This window comes from Oncorhynchus gorbuscha, linkage group LG25 (genome assembly GCF_021184085.1).
Source record: "Oncorhynchus gorbuscha isolate QuinsamMale2020 ecotype Even-year linkage group LG25, OgorEven_v1.0, whole genome shotgun sequence".
Taxonomy (NCBI): Eukaryota; Metazoa; Chordata; class Actinopteri; order Salmoniformes; family Salmonidae; genus Oncorhynchus; species Oncorhynchus gorbuscha.
Window position 1 is genome coordinate 13303053 of NC_060197.1, and position 22785 is coordinate 13325837.

Here is a 22785-nt window from a genome sequence, read left to right on the forward strand (position 1 = left end):
TACCAATTATTGGAGGACCAAAAAAAGCCAAAACCAATTAATTGGCAGATTTTTATATATATATATATATATATATATGTATATGTATATATATATATATATATATATATATATATATATATATATATATATATATATATATATATATATATTTGTAATAATGCCAATTACAACAATACTGAATAAACAATGAACACTTTTATTTTAACTTAATATAATACATCAATAAAATCAAATTCGTCTCAAATAAATAATGAAACATGTTCAATTTGTTTTAAATAATGCAAAAACAAAGTGTTGGAGAAGAAAGTAAAAGTGCAATATGTGCCATGTAAGAAAGCTAACGTTTCAGTTCCTTGCTCAGAACATGATAACATTTGAAAGCTGGTGGTTCCTTTTAACATGAGTCTTCAATATTTCCAGGTAAGAAGTTTTAGGATGTAGTTATTATAGGACTATTTCTCTCTATACCATTTGTATTTCATATGCCTTTGACTATTGGATGTTCTAATAGATACTTTAGTATTGCCAGCCTAATCTTGAGAGGAGAGTTGATAGGTTTGAAGTCATAAACAGCGCAATGCTTGAAGCATTGCGAAGAGCTGCTGGCAAACGCAGTAATGTGCTGTTTGAATGAATGCTTACGAGCCTGCTGCTGCCGACCACCGCTCAGTCAGACTGCTCTATCAAATCATAGACTTAATTATAATAACACACAGAAATACGAGCCTTGGGTCATTAATATGGGCAAATCTGGAAACTATCATTTCGAAAACAAAACGTTTATTTCTTTCAGTCATTTTTTTTTTTGCTAAATTCCTGGTGATTTTGCAGTATTTATTGTTATTATTTCTTTTTTTAACCCCCCCCAAAAAAATCACTTGCGGGCCGGTTTTGGTCTAGTGTGTCTGTAGCCTAAGTGGCACTAGCTCCACAGATCGACATGACACCATCAAGATGCAGCTTTCAAGCCTGTGTTCAGTAATGGCGATTTCCTCCACATAAGTTCTGGAACACAGTCATTAGGATTCACATTCCACAGATTGGTTAGATTTCAGTACTGAAATTGGGATGTCAATGTCAGGCAGAGGATAATGATGTTATATTTTGCCAGGAAATGGCTAAATGAAAGAGGAGCTGTCTCTCTCAACTCCGAGGCATCAGAGCACATATGGTTTTCTTCGGAGGGTGTTTTCCGCTGGTGCCAGTGTCACTGCATTGATGGAAGACATCTCGGAATTGTGCCAAAGGTCGATTTTTGAAATTCAAAATTCTCTCTGTCGCCCTCTCTCTCTCTCACTCACACACACACTCCCTTTTTGTGTCTTTCTCCCTCTCTTTGTCACCATGCCAGTCTGTGTGTTTGCACTCTCTTGAAGACCGGGCTCGGCAACTGTGCCAATGGTAATGGTAGGTGAAACCTTGGGGATTTTGGCCAATCGTCAGGTATTAGACACCTGTCTGATAGGACAGACATAATTGCCCTCAATCCATTAGTCACACTAGCCTGGTTGCCAGATTTGGTTGTTTTATCTTCCTGTTTTGTTGATTTTAATGACACTTTGAATGACAAAGGAGTTTGCTCATTTATGAAGAATATCTGGCAACATGACCAGGTTAGATTAGATGCAGCCTGTAGGGAATATACAGTGCATTCACAAAGTATTCAGACCCCTTGACTTTTTCCACATTTTGCCACGTAACAGCCTTATTCCAAAAAGTATTAAATAAAAAACTGAGCAATCTGGGCAGAAGAGCCTTGGTCAGGGAGGTGACCAAGAACCTGATGGTGACTCTGACAGAGCTCCAGAGCTCTTCTGTGGAGATGGGAGAATCCTCTAGAAGGACAACCATCTCCGCAGCACTCCACCAATCAGGCCTTTATGGTAGAGTGGCCAGAGGGATGCCACAGGACACATGACAGAGTTTGCCAAAAGGCTTCCAAAAGGACTCTCAGACCATGAGAAACAAGATTCTCTGGTCTGATGAAACCAAGATTAAACTCTTTGGCCTGAATGCCAAGCATCACATCTAGGGCTGTGGTGGTCATGAAATTTAGTCAGCCGGTGATTGTCAAGCAAATAACTGTCATGGTAATTGACTGTTAATTAACAAACACATGTAGCATCTCCTGTCTTCCAGGCATAGCCTACAAGCCACTGATGCAGACCTTTGGAACATCTACATTTGAAAAAGTCTAATAAATCAAATTAGTATAGCTTACACCATCACAATAAATCCATGATTTATTTTAGACACGTCTAAAGAAACATTATATGAAGAAAATGTGGTCTATTTCAGAAGAACAGAATAGCATACTCTTGAGTTGTCCTTATGTTAAGCCCCGATCTGGCTGTGCCATCTGGCTGTGGGCTACACTAGTTCATTTTGCAGACAAGATTTGCTTAACTACTTCATGCCATTATTTTATAGTATGAAGAATATAATTGAACATAGCTGAATAAAATAGGAAGGATATTTTCTCAAAGATTTGAGTGCGCACATACGGCTATTCTGTGAGCAGTTAACCAAAAAAATAGCTATTCCTATATTCTTAATTTAGAGTTATTAAAGTAACTTTAGTTGTTCTAAAAAAACGTTGGGATATATGTTTTGATTTTTAATACATTGTAAGGCTGCGTGATGTGACTCTAATGATGATTTGAAAAAAGTTGCATGAAAGGTATGAGCTCTGCTTTGTTTTTTTTGCGCAGGCTGTACACACTGCATTAGTTTCTCATTCGCAATTTGACAAGCACTTGATAATGCTTCCTATTTCCCCGCGGCATCCCTTTGTGTGGCTGTAATGCCCCCCCGAAAAACCATGCCTCTTGCGGCCAGTGACCGTTGTGCCCTTGGGCTGAATATTATCATTACTATTCTACTCTCCCGGCTGCATGCCCCAAAGCACCACTGTCATGATGTTGGCCTGTTGGGGGAGATTTATGACCCCCATAAATATCTTTCCCCTTTTCTCTCTCTACTTTATGGAGTTGACTCTTGTAAAGCCTTTTGTAACATAGAGAGTCTGGTAACATTGAAAGGTGGGAAACGGAACCATATTTTGGTAATCCACCAGTTGAACATATGCATGGGTACATAATGAATATGATCTCAGATCAGTTGTTGTCTGAGACATTACAGTTTGTCATCCTGTCATTAGTAGTATCTTGGAAAGTCGACTCTTTCTAGTTATCAGATTCACATGGAATTGTTGTGCAATTTAAATGTTTAAATATGAAACTGTGAAGATTCAATGTCATTTTAGCTTCTTAAATGAGTGAATGGTTTGTCATAGAGAAACTCTACTCACTCAGAGGGAGGGAACAGACTTTGGTTGTAAACTATGAAACACGCCCTTCTTTCACCACTATATAAACCCGTTGACGAAAATTCAACTTTCTGTTCCAAGGACGTGCAGACTTGCGGTCCCCACGTTCAAAGGACAAGATCACCTACAGAGCTAAGCCAACCTCAGCGTGGGATATGGTTGAACGACAGGAACCTAGCATTGAATCGCAACCAAATTAGCATTGAATCGCAACGTGAAGGTGACAACCTACACGCCGGCAGGATGAATTTCGACGATACCAGCCAGAATATAGCATGAGCATAAAAGTATGGCAACTTGGTATGAACTTTTATTCACTAAAGAAGTGATACCCTCTCCACCCGCTAAACGTGGGCTAGGAGAGGACGGACAGGGTATCCATTCTACCACGTTCCAGTTCACCACCAGACATTCTTCAGAGGACCAGAGATCCATGCTGGACCACCCCGCCTTCTATCTACGACCAGTCTACCAAAGCGCAGCATTTTCCTTTTTTAAATGGGCGGTTATTTAGAATGCATAAGATACTGTATTTACGATAGCATAGCTGCCTACGGCCCGATAGAGACACAATCTTTTTGTTCCTCAGTCTTCCAGCTCTTTCATTCAAAACCCAACCCCCTTTCTTTGTGTAACCAGCCGTCAAATCAAATCAAATGTATTTGTCACATACACATGGTTAGCAGATGTTAATGCGAGTGTAGCGAAATGCTTGTGCTTCTAGTTCTGACAATGCAGTAATAACCAATGAGTAATCTAACCTAACAATTCCAAAACTACTATCTTATACACACAAGTGTAAAGGGATATGTAAAGAATATGTACATAAAGATATGAATGAGTGATGGTACAGAACGGCATTGGCAAGATTCAGTAGATGGTATCGAGTACAGAATAAGCATTTGAGATGAGTAGTGTAGGGTATGTAAACAAAGTGGCTAGTGATACACGTATTACATAAAGATGCAGTAGATGATAGAGTACAGTATATACATATCCATATGAGATGGATAATGTAGGGTATGTAAACATTATATTAAGTAGCATCTGTTCCGTCCGCTAGGGACGTTTTCCTTTGACATTTTATAATCGATGTATGATCCATTATGTGTAGATGTAATTCTGTGTGAGTATTTAGTAAATAAATCATTAAACCACATTTTGTATTGCTGATTCAAGGGTATCCAGGGTTCGTGAACCAAGAATTTACAACTGTCAGATGAGACTAAATAAAGTGACGATAAAAAATTGACTGCTATTGAGGTAAAAGATTACCAGGTCTTTGAGTTTATTTGGAAGATAACAGCTCTATAAACATTATTTTGTGGTGCCCCGACTTTCTAGTTAATTACATTTACCTGATTAGCTTAATCAGGTAATATTAATTACAGAGAAATTATTTTATAGAATAGCATGTCATATCACTTAATCCGGCATAGCCAAAGACACGACACCTCTCACTGAAATGGCTCTCCGTCACGTGATCTGGTCTCTCATACAGGCTACAAGTGAAGACCGACACATCGGGGACGCATCTGCACGTGCCTTATCCGATTCCGAGGTGCATATTGAAGATATTGGAAGAACTGTCCACATTTGACTTTTCATCAGCCAACAAGATGTGTTTGCCTAACGAACAGCAAAAGCACTAGCCTTTGTCAATCTACTATCCCCCATAGTATAAAAGTCAACCTATTATTATTCTGTGCGAGAAGGAAATATTCCAAATATAGTCTGGGACAGTTCTGGGATGGGATAGATCCCAAATTAATACAACCACTAGCAACATGAGCTCATGGGCTCTCATGAAGTGTTTGATTAGTTGTCTGATTACATGTACGCATTAATGTCAGAGTGATTAGAGGGACAATATAGTGTTGAGTACCAGGCAATTAGCATGTTTTGTACGTTACTAATGACCATCAGCTGCATCAGAGCTTGATAGAAGCCTAATTACAGTGACTAAACGGTGAGGTGGAATTTGACTGCCATCATGACTCGTGACTGCTGGTCTGGCGGTAATACGGTCACAGTAACAGCCGATGTCACATCTGGAAGAAACCTGGCGTCATCTCTACGGTGAAGCGTGGTGACAGCAGCAGCATGCTGTGGGGATGTTTTTCAGCGGCAGGGACTAGGAGACTAGTCAGGATCGAGGGAAAGATGAACAGAGCAAAGTACAGAGATATCCTTGTTGAAAACCTGCTCCAGAGCACTCAGGATCTCCGGTTCACCTTTCAACAAGAAAATGACCCTAAGCACACAGCCAGGACAACACAAGAGTGGCTTCAAGACAAGTCTCTGAATGTCCTTGAGTGGCCCAGCCAGGGCCCGGACTTGAACCTGATCGAACATCTCTGGAGAGACCTGAAAATAGCTGTGCAGCGACGCTCCCCATCCAACCTAATAGAGCTTGAGAGGATCTGCAGAGAAGAATGGGAGAAACGCCTCAAATACAGGTCTGCCAAGCTTGTAGCATCATACCCAAGAAGACTCGAGGCTGTAATCGCTGCCAATGGTGCTTCAACAAAGTAGAGTAAAGGGTCTGAATACTTGTGATATTTGCGTTTAAAAAATATATATATTAATTAGCAAACATTTCTAAAAATCAGTTTTTGCTTTGTCATTGTGTTTATATTAAATTGTCAATCAATTTTAGAATAACAAAATGTGGAAAAAGTTCAGGGGTTGAATGCTTTCTGAATGCACTGTAAATACAGAGCTATGGCAGTTCTCAATAGGCATATTTTGTTGCTATGCTTTGCTTTAGAGGGAGTCATAGTCATTCCTGTAGAACTGGTAAACTGTACAATGCAAACACACACGCTAGAGCTGCACGATATGTGCAAAAAATCGAATTGCAAATTGTTTTTTTGCCAAATATTGTGTTTGCAATATAGATCAAAACACTTGGACAACTGTTGGAATCATAAAAAATTACCGTTCAAAAGTTTGAGGTCACTGAAATGTTATTTTTTTAAAGAAAAACACATTTTTTTGTTCATTAAAATAACATCAAATTGATCAGAAATACAGTATAGACAATGTTAATGTTGTAAATTACTATTGTTGCTGGAAATGGCTGATTTTTAATGGAATATCTACATAGGCGTACAGAGGCCCATTATAAGCAAACATCACTCCTGTGTTCCAATGGCACGTTGTGTTATCTAATCCAAGTTTATAATTTTAAAAGTCTAAATGATCATTGGAACACAGGAGTGACATTAACAGTGTCTACACTGTATTTCTGATCAATTTGATGTTATTTTAATGGACAAAAAAATTATATTTTCTTAAAAATAAAAAAATAAATTTCTAAGTGTATATTAAGAAACAAAGTGAAAAGCAGCATTGTTCCTGTTTGGTACAATCTGTTGACTGCATTTGTCCTAACAGAGCAGCATGCAAACTGACAAACGGAGTAAACTATAAAAGTGGACGTTACATGAGTGTTCTGAGTGACGTTTCAAAATATAACATGCATCTTGGATCTCTTGCGATCTTTATATGAATTTGATTAATTGTGCAGCCCTAACACACACACACACACACACACACACACACACACACACACACACACACACACGCTCACACACACACACACACACACACACGCTCACACACACAAATCATTTTCTACTTCTCTGCTTGGAGGAGAGAATGGCCATAAATGTTTGATGCTGGTATTAATATTGCAATCCCATATCCAACCCTGTCCCCTGATGCCCCTACAGGTTGCTGTTTGCTTGGGTTTCTCTACCTTTTCCCCATTTCAACTTTTTGTGTGTGTGTGTGTGTGTGTGTGTGTTTTTGTGTGTGTGTGTGTGTGTGTGTGTGTATATGTGTGCGAAGAGCGTGCGTGCATCGGAAAGGGAGAGGGAAGAGAGAGCGAATGGGAATAGAATGGGAAGAGGGAAGAGAGAGCGAGTGGGAAGAGGGAGCGAGTGGGATGAAAGAGTCGCCGTGCCAGAGCCTGTCACTGCTGACGAGTCCACTGTGCACTCGCTGTGGGTGTCTGCCCAGCTCCAGCCATATTGACTATCTGTGTTGTGGCTGTAGATCAGTGCCCCATGGCAAGAGCTAATGGGGCAGAAACAGCCTGTCAGGGCTGATTGTGTAGTCTGCAATTGGAGGCGAAAGAGAGAGCGAGGAAGGGATGAGGTGACTGAGCAGACATTGGCTGTAACCTGATCAAACACCTGTAACTGACACAAGATTTCAGACAGTCAGGGATTTTTCTGCATAGAAAATACTTGGGCGGGACCAAAAGGTAAAACAATTATCATAATCAAAATGCTTTCAGTGTAAACTTCAACAACTAAAAGCAGATAAAATGTATGTAGAAAAAATAATTGACCTATATATCTTTTTGTAATAATATAATCTTTGAGAACTAACAATCACCAAAATACAAGCTTGGCTAGGCAGTCTGGGATAATTTAAAATTCCAAAAACAATTAATTCAGCAGTATTGATTTTGTTATTATGTTTGAGAAAAATAACACATTAGCCATGGCAAAATACGTAGTATTGTAGGAAATTTGTTTTAAAATGGCAACATTTTCTCTCCGCTCCATGGCAGAATATATTTATCTCAGGGCCATGACAAAATGTGTAGAATTGCAGGAAATTTGCTCTGAAACTGCAGAAATGTGGCTCAGCTCAAATTTGTGGAATTGCAGGAAATTGGCTTAAAAAACACCCCATTGCCACCTGCTACGCCTTCCTTTTTGACTGACACACACACACACACACACACACACACACACACACACACACACACACACACACACACACACACACACACACACACACACACACACACACACACACACACACACACACACACACACACACACACACACACACACACACACACACACACACACACACACACACACACACACACACACACACACCCCAGCGTTACTCCATTCTGAATAATTAAACCTCACTGAGGTAACATCACGGATAACAACACGGATGACCTTCTGGGCTCTCTGTGATGACATCATTGACTGACCCTCTTTGATGACCTCACCCAGTCTGCCTGTTTAGTAACGACAGACAGGATAGCAGAGTGTTCTTAGATTATGTCACTATGTGTTAATCACAGTACCTCATGTCCCTTTGACCTCTTGAGTGTCTTTTCTCTCCTCCATTTCATCCCTCTCTTCTCCCCCTCACTCATAGCCCTATACTGAGAGAGATGATTTTAGTGTGTTCTGCGTGCGGTCAGTGGTCATCTGAGTTCAGGGGTCATCCTGTAGCAGGCTGAGTGCAACCCAGGAAGAACTGTAGCTGGCTGGCTATGTCTCCGTACGTGGATATATTTGGCCAAGGTGAACACAGTTGACATTTCTTCACTGAAAGACCTATGAAACATAGCTGTTTATTTCCCTCATAATAAAACATGGGGACAGTGTGATAAACTGGCTGATGAGATTTGATGATGATTCCAGAGCCATCATTGGTGTAAACACCATCTAGTCTCTAGGGAGGAAGGTCATCCCTGTCTCCCCCACACAGTGTTCTCTCCTGGGGTTCTATTTTGTGCACTAGGCCCCTCTGTGGACCATGGAGCTGGAGCTCGTCTCTTCCTGTTGTTCACTGTCCCACTGGGAGGGTGTGCAAGCCACCCCACACACACACACACACACACACACACACACACACACACACACACTCAGTCCTTGTTGCTGTGGAGGGAGCATGTGCTTATGTGTTGCTGTCTGAGAGGCGTTGGAAAGGCCTGGGAAAGGACTGAGTGCCAATAAACACTAGGGGTGACCTTCAAGCAGCGCGGAGGTCGCACACACACACACACACACACACACACACACACACACACACACACACACACACACACACACACACACACACACACACACACACACACACACACACACACACACACACACACACACACACACACACACAAACAAACACGTGCTCTGCTTGGCAAATAAACATTTTAACATCTCTCGAGCTTATTTGATTCCTCTTTGTTTATTTCACATCTCTGCTTTGGCAGCAAATTCACAGGTTTATGTGAACAGTTACACACAAACAAGTGTGGAAACGGGTCCTATGTCGCCCCTGTGTCCCTGGTGTCCAGATATAATGACTACAGAGCTATTTTAGCTCTCCACTCTGAAACTGGTTCTTAGAAACCTGGGTTAAAAAAAATCAACATTAGTAGAGAGGCTGAGTCCTACTGTACCCAGTCCCTGTCTAGTCTCTCTCTGCTCTTTCTCTCCGCTAATCCTCGTGTCCCCTTGTGTGTGGATTTATGGCGCCCAATGACTTACAAACACATTCTCTATCCTCTCGTCCATCTGACAGACGGACAATAGAAGGGAAGTTCGGTGTATGGAACCAATGAGAACTCATGGTACAGTTGTTACAGTCTGTCCAATCGCAGGCTGAGACAACAATGATAATACGTCTCTGGTCCCTGAACAGTGCACTAGTTTTAACCCCGTCTCTGGGTTAAATAAGGACATTTTTTTATTTATTTTTAATTCAATAGTGCTCCTGTCTGAGTGAGGTACGTCATTGTCACAATAATGACTGCGCCAGGGTTCGAGCGATTCTCTTCAGCTTTATGTACACACTAAAAACTGTGTGCTGTGATTGTCTTTACCAGCCATCCACACTAACATTTTACTGGATGCTTTATCGTAACATTGACTCTCTAAATGGCTTTCACACCTGTAGTACTTCAGTAGTAGCGTATACATTCACTGTCACACTATGTTGTCCTAGATGGTTGCATTTACTCTGGAAATGTGGACCCTTCAAATGTAATTTCACACAATCTCTCTGCAGAATTCGCCATCGTTGCGATGGATGATACTGGCAGGCTTTCTCCTTTCCCCTTTGAATGTGAAACGCGGATTCACCATTGCTCTTGCTGTGTTGTGTTCCTGTGAAGACCTTTTAAGAGGTTCATAGCAGAAGGGAATTTAGAAAGCTTATTTGGAAGGCTATCCCAAGAAATTGCCCCCTCCCCTCTCTCACTTTCTCTCGTTCTCATCACTCCTTTCTAATTTTAAGATGGAGGCTTGGCTCTCTGGACAATAACAATTTATCTCTCTATTTGTTGCCTCCTCCTCCTTATCTGCTGTGAAGTGAATTGCATGTTTTGTGAAATAATTTCAGCGTCCTCTCCCGTCCTAGAGAGCTTCCAGTCGGCCATATTGAGTCATGGCTAATGTTTCTTATCAGAAGTCCCTTTCTTCCCTTGTACCTTGTAATGACTAAATTGTGTTTCCAAGGTCACAGTTGGAGTTGTTCTCAGTGTAATGCCTCCCGTTTCCCAGGCTCTGGTTTAGACGGGTCTTCTCAGTGCAGATAAATATGGCCGACGATGAGGCAGGCTGATTGATGTTGAATCAGTAACCGATTCCCAGTGCAATGGCACAACACAGACCGAGGGCCCAGTGTAGAGGCACCACAAGAAGCCACCAACATGCACATCATGGTGCCAGCAGTGCCATGCCAATGCTAAAGGGGACCTTGCTAGCCGTCACTACCTGGCCAGTGGCCAAGCTAGAAAGGATTGAAGTACAGCGTTTTCTAACCAGCATTTCTCTACAACAAATGAGAATTCTTAACCATACCCATAGCCCCTCGGAAGGGTATTGTTATCTGAGTGGCTGCCTGGGCCGACCCTAGCATTTTGGGGGCCCTAGGCGATATTTGGTTGTGGGGTGGGGGGGTTGGCGTACAAAAATGTTTTGCCAGTGAGGTTCCCCCCCACCCTTCCTTTCCTGTGACGGTCCTCATGAGAGCCAGTTTCATCATAGCGCTTGGTGGTTTTTTCAACTGCACTTGAAGAAACTTTCAAAGTTCTTTACATTTTCCGGATTGACAGACCTTCATGTCTTAAAGTAATGATTGCTTATTTGAGCTGTTGAGAGAATGCCAATAATGTGCAAATATGTCAAGGTAAAGGGTAGCTACTTTGAAGAACCTCAAGTATAAAATATATTTTGATTTGTTTAACACTTTTTTGGTTACTACATGATTCCATATGTGTTATTTTATAGTTTTGATGTCTTCACTATTAGTCTACAATGTAGAACATGGGAAAAATAAGGAAAAACCATTGAATGAGTAGGTGTGTCCAAACGATTTACTGGTACTATACATACTATACATACATACATACATACATACATACATACATACATACATACATACATACATACATACATACATACATACATACATACATACATACATACATACATACATACATACATACATACATACATACATACATACATACATACATACATACATACATACATACATACATACATACATACATACATACATACATACATACATACATACATACATACATACATACATACATACATACAGTGGGGCAAAAAAGTATTTAGTCAACCACCAATTGTGCAAGTTCTCCCACTTAAAAAGATGAGAGAGGCCTGTAATTTGCATCATAGGTACACTTCAACTATGACAGACAAAATGAGAAGAAAAAAATCCAGAAAATCACATTGTATAATTTTTTAATGAATTTATTTGCAAATTATGGTGTTATTTTGGTCAATAACAAAAGTTTATCTCAATACTTTGTTATATACCCTTTGTTGGCAATGACAGAGGTCAAACGTTTTCTGTAAGTCTTCACAAGGTTTTCATACACTGTTGCTGGTATTTTGGCCCATTCCTCCATGCATGTCTCCTCTACGGCAGTGATGTTTTGGGGCTGTTGCTGGGCAACACAGACTTTCAACTCCCTCCAAAGATGTTCTATGGGGTTGAGATCTGGAGACTGGCTAGGCCAGTCCTTTGTTGCCCAGGCGGTGTGTTTGGGATCATTGTCATGCTGAAAGACCCAGCCACGTTTCATTTTCAATGCCCTTGCTGATGGAAGGAGGTTTCACTCAAAATCTCACGATACATGGCCCCATTCATTCTTTCCTTTACACAGATCAGTCGTCCTGGTCCCTTTGCAGAAAAACAGCCCCAAAGTATGATGTTTCCACCCCCATGCTTCACAGTAGGTATGGTGTTCTTTGGATGCAATTCAGCATTTTTTGTCCTTCGAACACGACGAGTTGAGTTTTTACCAAAAAGTTATATTTTGGTTTCATCTGACCATATGACATTCTCCCAATCTTCTTCTGGATCATCCGAATGCTCTCTAGAAAACTGCTGCCGGGCCTGGATATGTACTGGCTTAAGCAGGGGGACACGTCTGGCTTTGTTACTTTGGTCCCAGCTCTCTGCAGGTTATTCACTAGGTCCCCCCGTGTGGTTCTGGGATTTTTGCTCACCATTCTTGTGATAATTTTGACTCCACGGGGTGAGATCTTGCGTGGAGCTCCAGATCGAGGGAGATTATCAGTGGTCTTGTATGTCTTCCATTTCTTAATATTTGCTCCCACAGTTGATTTCTTCAAACCAAGCTGCTTACCTATTGCAGATTCAGTCTTCCCAGCCTGGTGCAGGTCTACAATTTTGTTTCTGGTGTCCTTTGACAGCTCTTTGGTCTTGGCCTTAGTGAAGTTTGGAGTGTGACTGTTCGAGGTTGTGGACAGGCGTCTTTTATACTGATAACAAGTTCAAACAGGTGCCATTAATACAGGTAACGAGTGGAGGACAGAGGAGACTCTTAAAGAAGAAGTTACAGGTCTGTGAGAGCCAGAAATCTTGCTTGTTTGTAGGTGACAAATACTTATTTTCCACCATAATTTGCAAATAAATTCTTTAAAAATCCTACAATGTGATTTTCTGGATTTTTTTTCTCATTTTGTCTGTCATAGTCGAAGTGTACCTATGATGAAAATTACAGGCCTCTCATCTTTTTAAGTGGGAGAACTTGCACATTTGGTGGCTGACTAAATACTTTTTTGCCCCACTATACATACATACATACATACATACATACATACATACATACATACATACATACATACATACATACATACATACATACATACATACATACATACATACATACATACATACATACATACATACATACATACATACATACATACATACATACATGCATGCATGCATGCATGCATGCATGCATGCATGCATGCATGCATACATGTTTAAAAATATATATATTTTCCTTTATTATTTTCGACTAACCCTACTTCCCCTAATTGGAGTAAACTAATGGACAACAGCACTTAGGCTTCTACTTCCAGATTATACATACTATAAACATTTTACAAACACAGTATATTTTACAGTATTTATATTTAGTTTGTTTTTGGTCCTGTCCTCCTTCTACCCTTTACCTCTCCCCTCTATTTCTCTAGTCTAGTCCGTCTAGTCCGTTTTATTTCATTTGCCATATTTATTTTTGTGTGATGTTTCACAAAAGTTCTGAACCTATATACATTTTACAGACTCAGTATATTTATCTTGTTATCTTGTTGTTAGTCCCACCCTTCAGCTCCATTCAATCCCTCCCATATATCTCTCAACACCATCCATATTGGATTTCTATTTACCATATATTTTTCAACTGTGCTGTGATGCTTCACAAAAGTTCTGAAACGTTCTATTCTCATAGTTTCTACAGATTGTGAAATGTTTTATTGTTGCTAAAAGTTGTATTATATTATTGATCAATTGACTAAGACTTTTCAAATCACCCAGTAGTGCTATCTGCAGAGGTAGCTCTAGGTAAATGTTGCAATTCTTCAGTCATTCATGGACCTGTGACCAAAAACAAGCTGCATATGGACAGTACCAAAATAAATGAGTCCTTTGGGAAGTTTGTCTACCCAGCTAATTGAGTGACTGACATAACAAGAGAGAAATCGCTGATGCACAACCAAATTTTGAAATTGCACCTTGTGTATTCTATTATTCTAATGCTCAACAGTAAATTGAAACCTTGACTTAGCCATCCCCCCAAAAATATACTAATGCCCAGGGCCGTCCCTGGGCATGACACACACACACACACACACACACACACACACACACACACACACACACACACACACACACACACACACACACACACACACACACACACACACACACACACACACACACACACACACACACACACACACACACACACACACACACACACACACACACACACACACACACACACACACACACACACAGGGAACAGCACACTAGGGATGTGAATTTTAGTTGTCTGTGAGTGGATTGTCTTTGGATTAGATATTCTGCTGTCCAATCTCTTCTCCCTGGCCAGTCTGCTGACTGACTTCTCTCACTGGGGAGCACAGCGCTCTGCGCAGAGCAGGGAGTCTAGACAAAGACATTAAAGCTATTTCAGATTATTTATCTGCCTGCCTGCTCTCTACCTTTGGATTGCGCTGAAATGGGAGCTTAGCTTTCCCTACCTGTGTCGCTGGTTCACATTTCTTTTTGTGACAGGGTTTTTAAAGATTCAACTATGTATTGTTTTTAACACAATAGGTTGTAGAGGGGACTGAAGATGTGTGTGTGTGTGTGTGAGTGAGTCATGGGAAGGTCTTAATGAATGTTCGCAAGGGGTTAATTGGATCAACCCATCTGCATAGAACATCTGGCTGACACACACACACACACACACACACACACACACACACACACACACACACACACACACACACACACACACACACACACACACACACACACACACACACACACACACACACACACACACACACACACACACACACACACACACACACACACACACAGTTTAAAAGTCAACATATACTGCTACCTTTCCTATTGACTGCAGTTCCACCTGTTTTCTATGTCTACAACTGTGTGCTTGTCACGTTTTCCCTTTGACCTTCACTCTCCAATACTGTAGGAGGCTGTATTGTAGGAGGCTGTATTGTAGGAGGCTGTATTGTTCGGAGTCTGTATTGTGGGAGGCTGGTTTTCTATCTAAATGAAAATAAATCACACTGAATGCCAAATGTTATATTGTCAAATGTTAGAGGGTGTTTTTCTAGATCTCAGAAAAATATCTGAAGGTGTACATGTGCAAAACACACGCACGCACGCACGCACGCACGCACACACACACACACCCTCTAACACCCTCTAACACCCTCTTCTCCCTCTAACACCCTCTTCTCCCTCTCTCCAGACTATCTGTCCCAGGGGGTGGATCTGTCTGGTATAGACGTGATAGAGAATGACCTGCTGCTGATCAGCAGAGCTAGACTGGAGGTGGAGAACCAGGCCAAGAGACTGCTGGAGCAGGGCATGGAGATACAGGTAGGACACACACACAGTCTACAAAGAAAATGTGGAAAAGTTTGTTCCTAGTTATCACTCGTACACATTTCCGGAAAGGTGACTCACATATTTCTTTTGCAATTTGACCAAAACGAGAATTCACTGTAGGCTCAAACAAGCAGGCCAGAGATGGGTTTCAGTCAGGTAATATATGACCCGGTGGGGCCCAGCTGACGCTGAGTTCCGGCGCCGACGCCCACTGAGATGGCTTTGCCTTCAGCACACCTCACTGTGAGGACCAGATGGTCATCACTGATCTCTCTCTCTCTCTTCTCCTCTCTCTCAAACTCTCTTCCCTCTCGCTACCTCTCTTCCCACTCTCTCTCTACCTCTCTCTACCGCTTCTCTCTCTCTACCTCTCTATGTATCTGTACTTCTCTCATTCCGTTGGTCAGTGTACAGTTTCAGATTTAAAATCTACTTTTAGATTCACTGAACAGATACTGGAGAGAATGCTTTTTTAAATAGAGTCGAATCAATATGAACCTTCTATTGAAAATGTTTACTGGAAATGTTAGGAGTTCTCCAAGGTTAAGTGTATAATTTGTCAGCCCTATACCCCAGCGAGCAGGTTGGCTACAGTACTATTAATAAGAAACTCACATTATATTAGACAGGAAGCCTTGAGTTGGAGGTTGGAGGCCAGGGTCCCCCCCCCCACCCCTGTACGGCTATCGGGGAAACACGCCCTGCAGTCGGTCAAGGCTCTGAATATAATACATCTCTAATACTGACCCTCACAGCAGCTAAAATAACACTGTCCTCGCCTGGTCCGACCTCGATTGACCTCAGCCCTGTATTTCTATCATACCTGAAACACTGGCGGTAATGCAGTTTCTCTGCATTCATGCCAATAATAGTCAACCCACCCTCAACACTAACTCACTAGAGATTGTTTCATTATGAAGTGTACTATCTATAAATGTATACTGTTTTTTTTGTTGCTGCGATTTAGGTGCTATTTATAAACCTTTTATGAAAATGACACATCAGATAGCCTAACAATGAAGAAAAAAAGTAGTTAGCTTGAGGATAAATTCAGACTGTATTGTTGAGCGGGTTTTGCTCAGCGGGTTTTGTCAGGCTAATACCCTACACAAATGTGCTGTAATATTCAAGGTAAATTCATTTAGGCCTAAATCAAATGAAATCCAACTTGAGACTCCCCTGGTCTCCTGAAGTCCTCCTATTTTGTGTGCAAATGTTTTCACCGTGGCCTGTAGGTCCATACTATTACTGAGTTGCCAACTCAGACAGTCTTTCCTGAGACATTGTGCTTTACATGTCCATTGTGCTTCACACAATTTAAACACATTTTGAGGCATGCTAAGATATTCCAGAGATTGGGGACTGTCGACTTTGCAACCACACAACTCAAACACCGGTTTCACCAGTATGAACGAAAATCGCTAACCACTTTTTTTTTTTTTTTTTCTCTGTTCAAGCCCTCAAGAACTTTTGTCTGCTAAATACCATCATCTGTTTGCCTGTCCGGTATCTAGAAGAACTGACCCCAGAGCTTCCTATACAGTTCATCTCTTTCCCGTAATGTGTTGGGGCTGGCAATTAAGGAGACTTGAGAGGCTAAAATTAAATGTTACAGAACTGCTGTATTTGAAGCCCTCATCCCTTCTGCCCAGTTTCTCTGATGTTGCTATTGAAGTTAAGCTGTTTTTACCATCCCTGTAACTGTCACATCTGCAAAGAGATTGTTTTCTAAACTAAAACTCATAAAGAACTACATGCGCTTTTGAGCACCTCCGTAAGCTCCAGTCATTGCACTGGCACCATCGTAGCCTTGACCGTGGCATTTGTCCGTTGTCCCTGTTATACTTTCAAATCAGTCAAAAAAACCTGTGGCACTTTTTCAGTCAAATTCCTGAAGCCCAAGAAACAAACACTTCGCTTCCTAGTACATATGGAAATTTAAAAAGGTTTATGAATGAATTACTTTTTGGAGGGTTACACTCAATGATTTATTATGTTTAAAAAAAAAAGTTTTATTGACATCGATGACAGGCGCTGCGGCCCCCAGAGGTCGAGGGCTACGCGGGTGTCCGGTAAACCAGTGACCTGGAATGTGATCGAATGTTTGCAAGGCCAAACAAACTGACTGCTGTTACCGGATGCACTGAAATCCAGGGAAATTGAGGTGGCTACTGTTCTAGTCCTATCACAATTCCTCGTGGACCCTCTCACCTGTGTGTGAACATTTCATGAGACATTTATTTTATAGTCCTCCAATTATTGCCCTCTTTTGTTTCGTCCTTCCCATATAAACACGATTCTCTTGTTCTTTTCATTTTTATTCCACTATACCTCCCGAAGGGGACACCGCTTTTTGCCTGATAAATGTTGACCCTGTTCCTCCGCCCATCCATTCATCCCTCCGTCCCTCTTGACTGCACTACAGATGAAAACTCTTCTGGAGAATAGTCAAACCCTCAAGGACTTTGTCTTTTTGTTTTTATTGCTCAATAAATCATCTAGTATTTATTATTGACTGCGATTTCAGGCCTGGCTTGGCAATTGGAGAGTGATGCACACAGATCTGTGTCTGTATACTCAGGGCTTGGTCAGAGCATCACTGTGGCACGCTATAGTGTGCAGTCCCTGGTTCTTATCAGGCAGCTCAGATAAAAGACTAAGGCTGCGTCCCAAATGTCACTCTATTCCCTATATATGGTCAAAAGTAGTGCACTATATAGTGGTGACAGTAGACCGATGCTAACAGGAATGGAGAACGGCCACCTCCAACTGTCTACTGCTTGAGTACCTGTACGTGTGTGTAGGTGTCTGATATACATGTACAGAGGTATTATTCTGAAGGAGTAGGAAGTTAGGAACGTGCATGTGCGCCGTGCAGTGTGTGGGTGCCCTTGAAACAGTCAAACTCGTCTTCCAGTTTTTCGTTTTTTTTCCCCCCACTGTTACATTCCCTGCACATGGTGATTTGTTAAATTCATCAAGCATTATTGTGGTTTGATGTTGGGAATGTAGTGACGTTCTCTACTTGTTATGCACCAGAAGAGGGAAGAGTAGCTCACGGGAGGGCGGAGGTTTTTTGTTGATAGGGGGTTTCAAGGTGAACGTGTCAAGGTCTAATTGCTATCAGACAAGCAGCATGCCTCCCGTTCTCCCTTCGTGAGATATTCACTTATGCAGCACAGCAGACAGACAGGCAGGCTGACAGACAGACTGGCTGACAGACAAACTCCTCAAAACTGCAACTCAGACAAGAGAGGGAGACGGGCAGAGAGAAAGAGGCCGAAAGGGAGAGGAGGAGAGACGGGTACAGAGATGGCGAAAGTGTGGGCGGGAAGGAGGGGGAGAGAGAGGGAGAGAGTTGTAAAATGCTTAATCTCCTCCTCTTTAATCTGAAGTGTTTCTTATCCATTACAAACTGCTCTGTTTCTCTGAGCATTAGTGTGTCTCACTACCTCATTCTCTCGCTCACTCTCTCTTCCCCTCTCTCACGCGCGCGCACACACACACACCAACGCACGCGCACACACACACACACACACACACACACACACACACACACACACACACACACACACACACACACACACACACACACACACACACACACACACACACACACACACACACACACACACACACACACACACACACACACACACACACACACACACACACACACAGGAGAGTGTGTAAACCCTGGCCGTTGTCACCGTGACCCAGAAAGCTGTATTCTCAGGGGGACAGTGTCCTGTTTCAGAGACTCTGGGGGGAAGGGAGAGCGGGATGAGAGGAGGTCAGGAGAGAAGAGATGAGGAGGGATGCATACTGGCAGCCTGCTCAGTCTCACCCTGGGACCATAATGGAATGATTTTGACCATAAAAAGAACTCTGGTGAGAACAGAACAGGATAATCTGGGCCCGTGTCTGTTCTCCGTAGTCTGTAATGGGCCACGTTCTGTTCAGCTCACTGTGATGATAACGATAGATGTGTAGGTTGAGGCTATACACATTATCTCAGGTCTCTATAAAGGCTAATCTGTATAGATGAGTAACCACCTCTCCTTCATTAGAGCTCATCTGGCCTAGGCTACTAATGTGCACTTTCCAGGTCATGCATGTTTTCCATGTTAACATGCATCTGTGTAGGTTGTAATTCCCCTTGATTAGTGGTATGTGTGTGTGGCTGTGTGCATGACTCCTGGCATGAACACCACCATGCTGAGTCTCATTTGCGGAACGGGGATATGGTCCTTCTGTAGCTCAGTTGGTAGAGCATGGCGCTTGTAACGCCAGGGTAGTAGGTTCGATTCCCGGGACCACCCATACGTAGAATGTATGCACACGCTTTGGATAAAAGCGTCTGCTAAATGGCATATATATATATATATATACAGGACCCAGAGTTCAATTCCTTATGAAAGATATCTCCCGCACACGATTACCTACGTACGCATTTAATCGTGTATTGTCTAGCCTAATAATTCTACATGCTATTATATAGATGTATTATTGTTAAATCCCCATAGATGTGTTATCATTGATTGCCCAGAGAGGCCAACTCACCTGGTTTCCCAGGTCTGAATCAGTCCCTGATTACAGGGGCCAGTTGAAAAACAGCAGAGCTGTGGTCCTGGAGGCCCAGTTGAATAGCCCTAATCTAAATCGATTCTGATGTTACTTAAGTGTTGTGTCTGCTGCTACAAATGGGCTTTGACTGTGTATCCCTCCAGCTAAACAGAAGGAAATCAGTGTCAACGTGTTTTTCTCACTTAGCTCTTACTCAGAAAACGCTAAGAAAGTGCTATTGTGCCTCTGTTGCCGTGGGTAAACATGGAGGGAAATAGGTTGGAAGAACCGTTTATTTTCAGTCATCCCTCTACATGTATTATTATGAGTCTGTTTAATTGCCTGTGTCTCTGCACACTAGACTTATTTATAGTTGTTATATTATCACCAGAAACAGAGAAGATTGGAGAAGATGAAAGCTAGTTTCACGCTGACGGCACCTTGTCTCTGTATTAAAAGGCATAAACAAGTACACTGTCAGCATATCAGGAAGAAATGTGCTTGGAGCCCTCTTCCGTAGTCCCTGTAGATACAGTTGTATCTTCATCGGAGTTCATCAACACAATCAAGAGATTGTCACTTAAAACCTAAGGATCCGCCCCTTTTTTAAATTTTCACCTAAAATGACATACCCAAATCTAACTGCCTGTAAGCTCAGGACATGAAGCAATGATATGCATATTCTTGGTACCATTTGAAAGGAAACACTTTGAAGTTTGTGGAAAGGCATGTAGGAGAATCTAACACAAGTGTAGTCTGGTAAAAGATACAAATATATATTTTTTTGTACCATCATCTTTGAAATGCAAGAGAAAGGCCATAATGTATTAATCCAGCCCAGATGCAATTTAGATTGTGACCACTAGATGTAGGCAGTGTATGTGAAAAGTTTTAGCCTGATCCAATGAACCATTGGATTTCTGTTCAAAACTTTTTATCAAGACTGCCCACATGTGCCTAATTTGTTTATTAATAACCTATCATGTTCAAAATTGTGCACTCTCCTGAAACCATAGCATGGTTTTATTTCACTGTAATATCTACTGTAAATTGGACAGTGCAGTTAGATTAACAAGAAGTTAAGGTTTCTGCTAATATCAGACATGTCTATGTCCTGGGAAGTTTTCTTGTTACTTATAGCCTCATACTAATTGCATTAGCCTACTTTAGCTCAACCGTCCCGCGGACGGGGCACCGATACCGAAGAAGTTAATAAGCTTATATCCAAACCCAGAGCCTATTAGTCATCTAGAATCACAGTCATGAAATGTCAGCCAGCCATTACTAGCATCATTTCTAGACCTGTCTCTGACTGATCTGAACTCTGAGAGAGAGAGAGAGAGAGAGAGAGAGAGAGAGAGAGAGAGAGAGAGAGAGAGAGAGAGAGAGAGAGAGAGAGAGAGAGAGAGAGAGAGAGAGAGAGAGAGAGAGAGAGAGAGAGAGAGAGAGAGAGAGAGAGAGAGAGAGAGAGAGAGAGAGAGAGAGAGAGAGAGAGAGAGAGAGAGAGAGAGAGAGAGAGAGAGAGAGAGAGAGAGAGAGAGAGAGAGAGAGGTCTGGAGACACGAGATGAGGATGGAGGGAAGATGAGAAGGGAATCGATGGAGAAATTAAAGGATGGAGAGTGGGATAGACGTGATCAGAGGTGACTCAGGAGCAGATGGCCCCTCAGCCTGGGAGTGAGTGTGTGCCTGTGTCAGTCTGTGCGAGTCTGTCTGACCACCTGTGTCTGCGTGTGTCATGAGAACCACAGGAGACATGAGGACATGCAGAGAGAGAGAATGAGGGAGCAAGGCAGGGAGGGAGGGATAGAAAAGTTGAGAGGAACAGACAGAATGTGTGAAAAGGTGGTTTTCTACAGTGCATGCTCTCTTTCTCTCTCTCTCTCTTATTTTCACACAATCTCTCTTGTTCCTTCCCTCACTCACTCTGCATGATTCTCCTTCTTTTGCAACTATGTCCTCTCTCTCTCTGTCTCTGTCTCTCTCTGTCTCTCTCTGTGATGGTACAACGTTCTCCTCTCTAATAGCAAAAATCGAATCAAATCACATTTTATTGGTCACATACACCGCTCTGATTGTCCTACAGCTAGATCAACAGAACACTTACCTAACACCCCGTCCTGCAATCACAACCAGGATATATTTAAGCAATAAGGCACGGGGGTGTGGTATATGGCCAATATACCACGGCTAAGGGCTGTTATTAGGCATGACGCAGCGCAGAGTGCCTGGATATAGGCCTGAGCCGTGGTATATTGGCCATATACCACAAAACCCTGAGGCGCCTTATTGCTATTCTAAAATGGTTACCAATGTAATTAGAAATGTAATTGGCCGAAAGTCTTGTCACTATGCATATACTATGTGCTTTATCTCCCTTAGTTAGCAGTTTTCCAAAATGTCCAAAATTTTGGCAGATCCACCCACCAATGACTATCTGGCTACGCTACTGCCGTGTCGGCTTATGATTTCCTAGAAAATGTCCCTGAAGGCTAATGTTGCTGTTTAACTTCTTGCAACTCTCCACGTTTTGCCATGGGGCAAAGATAAACATTTTCAGTTTTAAAGCTAATCTCATGCTTTTCTACATATTTTGCCATGAGGCTGAGAGAG

At 41.9% G+C, this 22785-nt stretch overlaps 1 protein-coding gene across 1 annotated transcript in view; it reads left to right on the forward strand.

The window, feature by feature from the left end:
• LOC124013981 (conserved oligomeric Golgi complex subunit 5-like) overlaps nucleotides 1–22785 on the forward strand; it is a 114864-nt gene that overhangs the window by 26368 nt on the left and 65711 nt on the right. Inside the window, exon 7 of the mRNA XM_046328598.1 lies at nucleotides 15468–15598. Within this exon, the coding sequence (XP_046184554.1) occupies nucleotides 15468–15598 (131 nt within the window). The remainder of the gene's footprint in view (nucleotides 1–15467; nucleotides 15599–22785) is intronic.